The 10,418-nt window shown below is 37.4% G+C and overlaps 1 protein-coding gene across 6 annotated transcripts in view; it reads right to left on the bottom strand.

Moving 5' to 3' along the window:
- The window catches only part of Lrp1b (LDL receptor related protein 1B), a 1,939,581-nt gene that overhangs the window by 1,586,302 nt on the left and 342,861 nt on the right, over positions 1-10,418 (bottom strand). For all 6 annotated transcript variants that reach the window (XM_031370139.1, XM_031370141.1, XM_031370138.1 and 3 more), the window contains exon 2: positions 2,312-2,434. In XM_031370139.1, the coding sequence (XP_031225999.1) occupies positions 2,312-2,434 (123 nt within the window). The remainder of the gene's footprint in view (positions 1-2,311; positions 2,435-10,418) is intronic.

Genomic DNA, 10,418 nt, shown 5'->3' on the forward strand with positions numbered 1-10,418 from the left:
ACTCAGAAATCCGCCTGCCTCTGCCTCCCAAGTGCTGGGATTAAAGGCATGCGCCACCATCGCCTGGCTACCATGCACTTTCTACATATGGAATCCTATTGCTTATCTCAACTTCCATACCATATCCCAGTCATAGAGTTTGTGAGGGGATTAAGACAGAATATAAAATTCTACTAGTATACTGAACACAGACTTTTATTCTGAATCATTATGGAATTTCTTCCTTGTAGAGAAGAACATAAGAATTCCAGGTGGAATTTGAATAAACAAATTCTAAGTTGTAAAGCTAGTTAAATATTTGGAACATGGCCCCATTACTGATGGAGACAAAGCTTTAATGCCTACTGTTTTCCCACATGATCTTAATATCTGCATGAATGTGCACAATATTAACATTTTCCTCCCTTTTTATACAATGTAATTAAGACATAACTCTTATAGTATATAAACTCATTTAAATTATACAGTTTCAAGATTGTAAATACATTCAAAGATATAGAGTCATCATCAAAGTCTTTAAACCATTTTACCATGCTTCCAAAGACCATATATATATATATATATATATATATATACACACACATATACATACATATATATATACATATATATGTATACATACATATATTTGTATGTGTATATATATTATCATTCCTCATTTCTATTTTTTTTTGTATTTTCGAGACAGTGTTTCTCTGTGTATCCCTGGCTGTCCTGGAACTCACTCTGTAGATCAGGCTGGCATCGAACTCAGAAATCCACCTGCCTCTGCCTCCCAAGTGCTGGGATTAAAGGCGTGTGCCACCACCACCCAGCTGCATTCCTCATTTCTAGCCATTCTGAATCTCTTCAGTATAGGCTTGCCTTTTCAGTGTCTTTCAATGAATGGTTAAGTACATTTTTCTTTATGGATAGTGTGTTCTCATTTGAATAATATTTTTTAAAGTTATCTCTTCTGTAGCATGGATTAGTAATTTATTCCTTCCGTCTGATAAGTAATATATTTTTGAGGACTAGCAATACTTTTTCACTAATTCATTCTTAGTTTCTTAAATGTATCATACCCAGAACCTGCTCTATATTCTAAAGACTCTCAATGGAAAATTTAATAATTATATGTAAATTTTGTGAAAACTATAAATGTATTATATAACTGCAACCTCTTCCTGTGGAAGATGGGTTTAAAGTAAGATGAGCAACTTAAATACACACATTCAAGTTCACCCATGCTGAAAAACTTTAATAGGACTTGCAATCATAAAGAATATTAATGAGCACTGATTTCATTTAAATGACAAGATTTTAATAACTAATGTATTATTTCTATCTGCAAAACGAGGAAGCACATAGATAAAAACATAAAAGGAAACCTGTTGCGGTAAATCTCCAACCCAGATATGCCCCAACAATGAAAACACAACTCAATTAATATGACTACAAGGGGCATATTTGGGTTGGAGATTTACCACAACAGAAACCAATAAAGGTTATCACCATGATAACTATCAACAAAAGTGATGCATTCTTTTCTTCTGTGACTTTAGAGAACTGTGCGATTGTCTTGGGGATAATATTGATAAGCTGGCAGATCTGGTCATAGAGGACCACAGACTGACGTTGCAAGTCTAGAGTGATATCCTTGCTTGGTTCCCATACTAAAAAGCAGGTGAACATTCATCAAAGTACGGGTCACTCAGTCACGCTCACACCATTATTCACACTTTAGTTACAGTGTCATGACAAGATTGAACAAATCCTCAGGGAACTTAATGTAACTCTAATGCCACTGGAATTAGAACCCACAGACACCAAGGGTACCTACTTCTCATCTTACGAAGGTTAAGACTCTCACTTGGAAGACTCTAAAGAAATTATGTTCTGCGATCATGAAGTTCTAAGGGTTAATATAAGTGTTGTGTAAGCTAGGGGTTGATTTGCTTAATGATCTCAAAACCTATGCTTAATGATCTCAAAACCTATGCAAGTCAAATTGGAGGAAAGACCCAGTGTTGCTATGCTGTATTTCTGTTTCAGTTGAAGTAAAGTTCCTAATATCAGCCCAATTACAGTGCAAGCATTAACATTGCATCCTTCCCCCTTTATAAGTTACTTCATACTCTACAACTGTACTCCACTCTCCCCTTCACATACCCACTTTAAAGAAATCAGAAACAAAAAGCTTCGCATTTCTCTGATAATGTTTAAAAAGAGATAAAAATAGAATCAACTAGAAGAGCAGTGATCTGTGAAAGCAATTGACATTTGGTTTCCCATGGAGGCAAATCCAAAGGTAAAGAGCTTTTCTACTCACAGGTATCTAAAGACTCGTCGGACTGGTCAGGGCAGTCAGGGTCCCCATCGCACAGCCAACTCTGGGAGACACAAGTCACATGGTCGTGGCAAAGAAATTCGCCAGGATCACACAAATGCTGATCTGAAAAGGAAAATGTTTTGAAATTAAATGTAAATGGTCCAAACATGAACAGAAGAACTTACAGTGGGATATGAGTAGGTGCACTACATAAGAGTATCCCCAGGACATTGTCTGTGCAGCAGCCATGCTAGAGCAAATGTCTCCCTAAAGTTTAGGTGTTTGGCTCAAGCGCACAGCTTTGACAGGCTGGACTCCATTAGAGGTTCCCGCAGTCTTTTCTGAAAGCAATTAGGAATTTTATTTGTGTTTATGATTACAGGGATTTGTCACATCAAATATGATGTATAAATGGTTCATCATATTTATACATCATACAAGCTAGAGAGCTTAGTAGGCTCTGTTCCATAAAGGTAGAAGATACTGAGTAGAAATTTCAGCTCCATCACTGCTCTGAACAGGGAAAAGGTTGGTGGTCTGTTAATATTATAATTAAACTTCATTCTTCTTAACCATCTATTCTGATATGATACAACGTGGAAGTATGAGTGAGATATTTCTATTATAGAACTACCATTCTGCTTTTAAATGTGATTGCCACCCAGGCATCCTCTGTCACTAGATAGCAAAACTTCCTTCCAGCTCATTTTGACATGAGTTTTGGAGTACTTTATAAATAAATGAAAATATATTATTTTCCTTTTAACATTTTTTGAGTATTGGGTGTTGTCAATTTCTGCTAAACGTTTAATAAATTTGGTGAAGATTAATTTTTTTTATATGTTTACTCCTAACTTATGGCTGTACCTGAAAAAATTCTATGCTTCAACACGCATGAATAAGGAATGTTTCCTATAGTTGATAGCTCCTGGATGTGAGTAATAAAATAACATGGTTTAGATAACAGATTCATTTCAATCTCATTATGCTTTTGTTCCTTAGCAATATGCAAGCTACTGATTCCCCTTAACACTCTGTGTTGCATTAGATTTAATGAGCTATACTGGTTTTTTCTTATCATAATTTTTATTTTCCTGGTTCTCCATCAATATAAATTTTAGTAAATTTATTACAAACAGTTATAAACCCATATCCTTTATGAACAAACATTAAAATTTAGCTTTTTCCATTCTCATAGTGTTAATAGAATTTAAGAACTAACATTATATTCTGTCATATTCATCAAACAGTACCTAAATTACTACCCTTATATTGTATTTGTTGTTGATAAATTTACTTGAACACATCATTTTGGCCATAATTTTTATGCTACAGGGTCATAAATGTAAAATCCATTCTCTTTCTGAAAGGGTCTGATGGCACACTTGTGTGCTCATATAAAATTTTTAATTGATGAATAAAGGAGAAAAATGAAGTCAAGTGTACATATATCTGAGACTGAATTGCCTATAGACTAGAAATAGAAGAGGAACCGTCCTAGGGTTTGTATTCCTACAATGAAACACCATGACCAAAAAAGCAACTTGGAAAGAAGAGGGTTTATTTATATTATACTTCTATATTGTAGTCTATCATAGAGGGAAGTCAGGACAGAACGTCAAACACAGAAGTAACTTAAAGGCGAGAACTGATGAAGAGACCAGGAGTGAGTCTTGCTTACTGGCTTGTTTCTCATGGCTTGCTCAGCCTCCTTTTTTTGTATAGAACTCTGGACCATCAAATAAGGGATGAACCTACTTTCAATAGGCTGGGACCTTCTCCATCAATCACTAATTAAGAAAATGTGCTACAGGCTTGTCTAAACTTCAGTATTTTGGAGGCATTTTCTCAGTCGAAATTCCCTTGCATCAGGTGAGTTTAGCTTGTGTCAAGTTGGTATAAAAGTAGCCAGCACCAGAACCTATGTATTGTTTACAATACCATGTGTTTGCTCCTAAGTATCTTACTCCACTCAAACATACAGGCAGAAAAAAGACAGAAAGGAAAATAGAATTTCCCTACACACACACACACACACACACACACACACACACACACACATACACACACACAGATACTGAACTATAAAATTTAAGCATTTACATAAAGTAGAGTGTGCAGTGCTTTATTCAGAATTGTAGTGGATACACATTAAATGATATTCAAGTTAGATTTGAACTTATTCACTCAAATATGGTGTTTGTAAATATGTTCACATGTTGTGGAAGTAAGGCTTAAATTTGACTTCAAGCAGTCACATACCATTCAGAGTTCATTTCAGGAAAAAATACAGGGTGAAATTCAAAACAGTATGCTTAAATATAAAGATAAAATATGATTTATGATAAAATAATTTAAATACGAATAACTGCAAATTTCTAAGAAAGGCTCAACAATATTACAGGGGTCAAAAGTTATTAACCTTGTTCATTCCATACGATCTGTAATGGATGGTTTGCAGGTCGGTAACTACTCTACTAGGTTCAGGTGAAACATTTCTCTTCCTTTCTTCTTCCCAACTGCAAACAATTGTTCTAAGGTTGAAGACAAAAGCATAGGACCTACCAAAAGTCCTTAAAGAGTTGTATATTGCCTATGGCTAATGCAACACAATAACTTTCTGTTATGAGTATAAAGAAGTGTGGGGGAGCATGAAAAACCGTTTCTGTCACTGGAATAGAACATCTCAGAATTGGTCAGAGGATTTGCTGGGTCATCCTGGTTCCTGTGGTGAGGATTTTGAAACCACAGGAAGCGCTGAATAAAGATTAACCAGAGACATGTCATGTAGCTTTCTGTTTAGAGACTCTTGAAATTTTCTACAGAAGGAGCCAGGACAATGTAGCTGAAATGTAGTGGGAATTTATGCAAATATTCTGCTAGAAGTCATAAGTGTAAGAATTGAGAATTTATAACTACTTCAAATGCTTTACATTATCTCATGCATATAAACTTAGAAATTGATGATCTGATGGTATCTTTTTTTTTTTTTATTTTAGATATTTTCTTTATTTACATGCGAATTTCTCCTTTCCCAGTTTCCCCTCCAAAAAACAAAAAAAACAAACAAAAACAAACCCCTGTTGCCTCCCCCCTCCCCATGCCTGCCACCCCGCCCTCTCCCACTTTCTGGCCCTGGCATTCCCCTACACTGGGGCATAGAACCTTCACAGGGCCAAGGTCCTCTCCTCCTATTGATGATCGATTTTGCAATCCTCTACCATACACATGCTGCTTGAACAATCAGACCCCTCTATGTGCAGTCCTTGGTTGGTGGTTGAGACCCTGGGAGCTCCGAGGGTACTAGTTAGTTCATGTTGTTGTTCATCCTAAGAGGCTACAAACCCCTATGCTCCATTGGTCTTTTCTCTAATTCCTTCATTGGGGACCCTGCACTCAGTTCGATGGATGGCTGTGAGAGTGAGGTAAGCCAATCACAAAAGAACAAATACGGTATGCACTCTCTGATAAATGGTTATTAGTGCAGAAGTCTGGAATACAGGAAGAACAACCCACATTCCACAAGGAACTCAAGAAGAAGGAAGACCAAAAGGTAGACATTTCATTCCTTCTTAAAAGGGGGAATCAAATACCCATGGGAGGAGTTGCGGAGATTAACTATGGAGTAGAGACTGAAGGAAGGGTAAGCCAGCCTAAATATTGCTATCTCCTGAGAGGCTCTGACAGTATCTTACTGACACAGATGTAGAGGCTCACAGCCATCCATCGAACTGATGGTATCTTTTGTTTTTGTTTTTGTTTTCTTTTTTCTTTCTCTTTTTCCCCTTTCCTTCTTTCTTTCTTTCTTTCTTTCTTTTCAAAGCAGTGTTTTTGTCTTTATTTCCCTCACTGTCTTGATACTCACTTTATACACAAAGCTCAGAGATCTGCCTGACTCTGTCTTCCAATTGCTGTGATTAAAGGTGTGCAATGCCAGGCCTGGTTGTAGGGATGTTGTCTTAAAATCAAGGCAGATCATGCAGTTACAAAAAAATGAAAAGTGCCTACATTTAAAGAAGCCTGTCTTTCTAAGTAAAATCAATAATAATGCAAACATACTTGAAAAGCATTTCTGTCTATGCCCTAATTTGCTTTCTACAGTTGCAATAAAATACCAACCACAACCAACTAGTATAGAATAGGGTTTACTTGACATACAGGTTGCTGCCCATTATTGAAAGAAGCCAGGAAAGAAATCAAGTCCGGGAGACAAGAAGTGAAGCAGAGTCCACTGAAGAACACTGCTTACTGGCTTGTGTCCAGACTTATATTCATCATTTGCACTTACTAAAAGTCCAGGTCCAACTGCCTAGGAAGGACTCTGACCAACCACATGGGCTGGACCCTATTGAATCAAATAGAAATTAAGAAAATGCTCCCACAGAAAGCTCACAAGCCAATCTGATGTCATCAATTCTCCAATTGAGGCTTCTTCTTCCCAGATGACTCAAGCTTCCTTCCAAGTTGACAGATGAAACTATGACAGACCTCACATCTAAATTTATTCTATGCATTGGGGGCAAATGAAAACAAAAAAAATATACAAACAACTAAAACCCCAAATTATCTGCCACTATGCAGGGTCAATTACTATTGTTATTATTATTATTATTATTATTATTATTATTATTAATTATTATTATTATTATTATTAGTAGTAGTAGTATGTGAATATATAGAACAAAACAGAGAGAAACGAGATAACAACTGTATCTATGAGGTATAATTTCTTCTTTTTTTAAGGGCTTGTTTTATTTTAATGACTGATTTATGTGAGACTACAGCCGAGTCACTATGTGCAGACACAAGGGAAGCTTTATTTCTTGGTCTCTTCCTCGTTGGACTTAGTCTTGATGATCGCTTCCTTCTTGGCCTGGAGGAGCTCCTCCCAGTGCTTTTTCTGCTTCCTTGGTCTTAGACCTGCAAGCTTCAGCCTGGTATGCAAGTAGCTTCTGGCGGGGACAGGAGGCTTGTCTGCCTTCAGTTTGTAGATATGTTCCAGGAGAATCTGCTTTTTTTTTTTTTTTAAATACATTCCCTTTGACCTTCAGGTATAGGCTGTGATACATTTAGCAGCCAATGTGTTTAGATTTCCGGTATCTCCTGAGAAGTCAGCACAGGATTCTCATCCTTCTCATCCAGGTTCTCGGGCTTCGGAGCGTTAGTTGTACCCTTCCTTTTCCCTATGCCCATAAGCCTGCCCTTCTGTCGGGTCAAGGTGTTTTTCCGGCAGTGAGCCGGAAATGGACAGTCAACAGGCTTCCAGATGATCAGCTCATCTTTGATCAGCTTCCTGATCTGCTGACAGGAGTTGGCATTGGCGATTTCATTGGGGTCCAACCAGACCTTCTTTTTCCCAGTGGAGGACACTAAAGGTAAGCATATTCATGGCTGCGAACACAGCAGAGAAAGAGGAGGTATAACTTCTTAAGGAAACAGTAAAAATGAAGAGATGGTAATCTGGGTTGGAAAATCTTTTTGTTTGTTTACTTTTGTTTTTACTTCTTTGTAATTACATATGCTTATATTTATTTATTTTTTATTTATTCACTTTACATCCCCCTCACTGCCCCTCTCCTGGTCACCCCTCTCATGATCGTTTCCCCATCCCTCTTGCTCTTCTCTAGTGAGTGGGTGAAGAGGTCCTGGGTATTCCCCACTCTAGCACATCAAGTCTTTGAGGGGCTAGGAGCATCCTCTTCCACTGAGGCCAGACAAAGAAGTCCAGATAGAAAATCATATCCCACGGCCATAGATTTTGGGATAGCTCTTGACCAATTTTTTTGGACCCACATAAAGTCTGAGCTACATATATGATATATATTGTGGGAAGGCCTAGGTCCAGCCTCTGTATGCTTTTTGGTTGGTGGTTCAGTCTCTGAGAGTCTCAATGATCCATGTTATTATGGTAAGAAGGATATCACAGGAGTGTGACCAGATGAGACTAGAAACTTTTAAAGATTGAATTTAACATTCTTTTGAATAAAAGACAATGTGTTAAAGATGGTAGTCTAAGAAAAAGTTAGCAAATAAACTTAAGGAATAATGAGTTCCGGATGATGAAGAACAAGATAAAATAGGAACAAGCAAAGTGGAAACATAAGGACTGTAGAGGAGACATGAAGCCTGTGCATTTTACCTGAGAGAACTGAGGCCAGTGGAGAAGTTGGAGAAGAATGTTGGGCTTTAACCCAGATTTTCTAAGGGATCTCTGGCTGTTGGCATGAAAATGAACTGTGCACAGTGAAAGGAAATAAAGAATATAAGGAAGATCAGTGAGGTGGTTGAATGGATGCGTACATTGATGGAACCAAATTTAAATATTGTATTTTATGAGGAAGCAAAAAGAACCCCACTATGTCCATTTTCTCATTAAGTGTCAGAATTTTGAATTTGAATCAAACATATTATACATTTCAATAATATATATATTCTAGTATATTTGGGGGACATCAAACAAGGAATATATATATAAATGGTAAAATATTAAGTCTAAATTTCCGATGATCAAAATTTGAAACCTACCAAATTATAACTACAGAAAGTTGGAAGTAGCTTCATTAAGAGATAGGTATGAAGATGAAGATGGAAGATAGATTTTCAATTATAGTGTCTGAGATTCAATAAGGAGTCAGGTACTGAGGCAGAAGAGCCTCCTTTGACCTGAAAAAGTACCCAGTGGTGGACATGCACACATGCTCATGATTGCACACACTCACACATACAATTGCTAAAATAAAAATAATAACTTTATATTGGTATAGTTTGAGGGACAGTTTTATGTCTTTAGGAAATGCATTTAAAAGTTTACTATGCTTCATCAATTTGTTTTTTAATCATGTATTTCAAGTACAGTTATATAAGCGCTGACCACAATCTTAAGATTTCTTTTTCAATATTTTGAGGCAAATATTTTCTGAGAGGCCCCACAAGCAGCTAAATGAGTCAGACATAGATACTTACACTCAACCAATGGACAGAAGCCGGGGACCCCTGTGGTTGAATTAGGGGAAGGCTAGAAAAAGCTGAGAAGGAAGGTGACCCCATAGAAAGACCAAAAATATCAACTAATCTGGACCCCTGAGTCCTCTCAGACACTGAGACACCAACCAGGCAGCATACAATAGCAGATATGAGTCCCCTGAAATACATACAGCAAAGGACTGCCTTGTCTGGCCTTAGTGAGAGAAGATGCATCTAACCCTTGAGGGACTTGAGACCCCAGAGAATGGGGAGGTTTGGTGGGGTCAGGGTTGGGGACATCTTCTTGGAGATGGAGGAAGAGGAATTGGGTGAGGAACTGTGGAATGGTGGAACCAGGAGGAAGATAATAACTGGAATGTAAAAGAAAAAAATTACATCTAATTTTAAAAAATATACATATTCTAATTTCAGATGTTTCTAGCATCCATCCATTCATCTATCTATCTATCTATCTATCTATCTATCTATCTATCTATCTATCTATCTATCTATCTATTATCCGTTCATTTACATCCCAAACTATGTTTACAGGGGCCATCTTTGTGCTGAGAACTAAACCTGTGTCCTCTGCTAGAGCCCCTAAAACTATCTCTCCTGGCCCTTAAAGTTTCTTTCTTAATACTTTCTTCTACTGTCACTTGAACACTCACTATACATTTTGTCAGTGATGGTGGTTTTTAAGATAGTCTCACGTAGCCCAGAGGTTGACCTCTAAGCCACTAAATAACCAAGGATGACTTTGAAATTATCTTCTTTTTCTTTCCAGCTTCCTATTTCTGGCCTTCATAGGCTTACAGTTTTTCTACTTTTCTTGTGGTTTTGTTTATAAGGAATGCCCTTTCCCACATTAAATATAGTAGCACACTGACGTATAATGCTCACCTGGTGAGCATGCTTTCTTACATGTCATCCTACTTCCAACCTTCAAAAAATACATGCACAGCAGCAAAGCAGCTCAGCCAGCAAGGGAGCTTGACACTAAGCTTGAAACCAAAAGCTCAATTGCAGGACTCACATGGCATACTTTTATTTCTTTAGTTTTGAAAAACAGGGTCTCCTAAGGGGCTGCAAACCCCTCAGCTCCATTGGTCCTCTCTCTAACTCCTTCACTGGGGACCCTGTA

This window comes from Mastomys coucha, unplaced genomic scaffold (genome assembly GCF_008632895.1).
Source record: "Mastomys coucha isolate ucsf_1 unplaced genomic scaffold, UCSF_Mcou_1 pScaffold15, whole genome shotgun sequence".
NCBI lineage: Eukaryota > Metazoa > Chordata > Mammalia > Rodentia > Muridae > Mastomys > Mastomys coucha.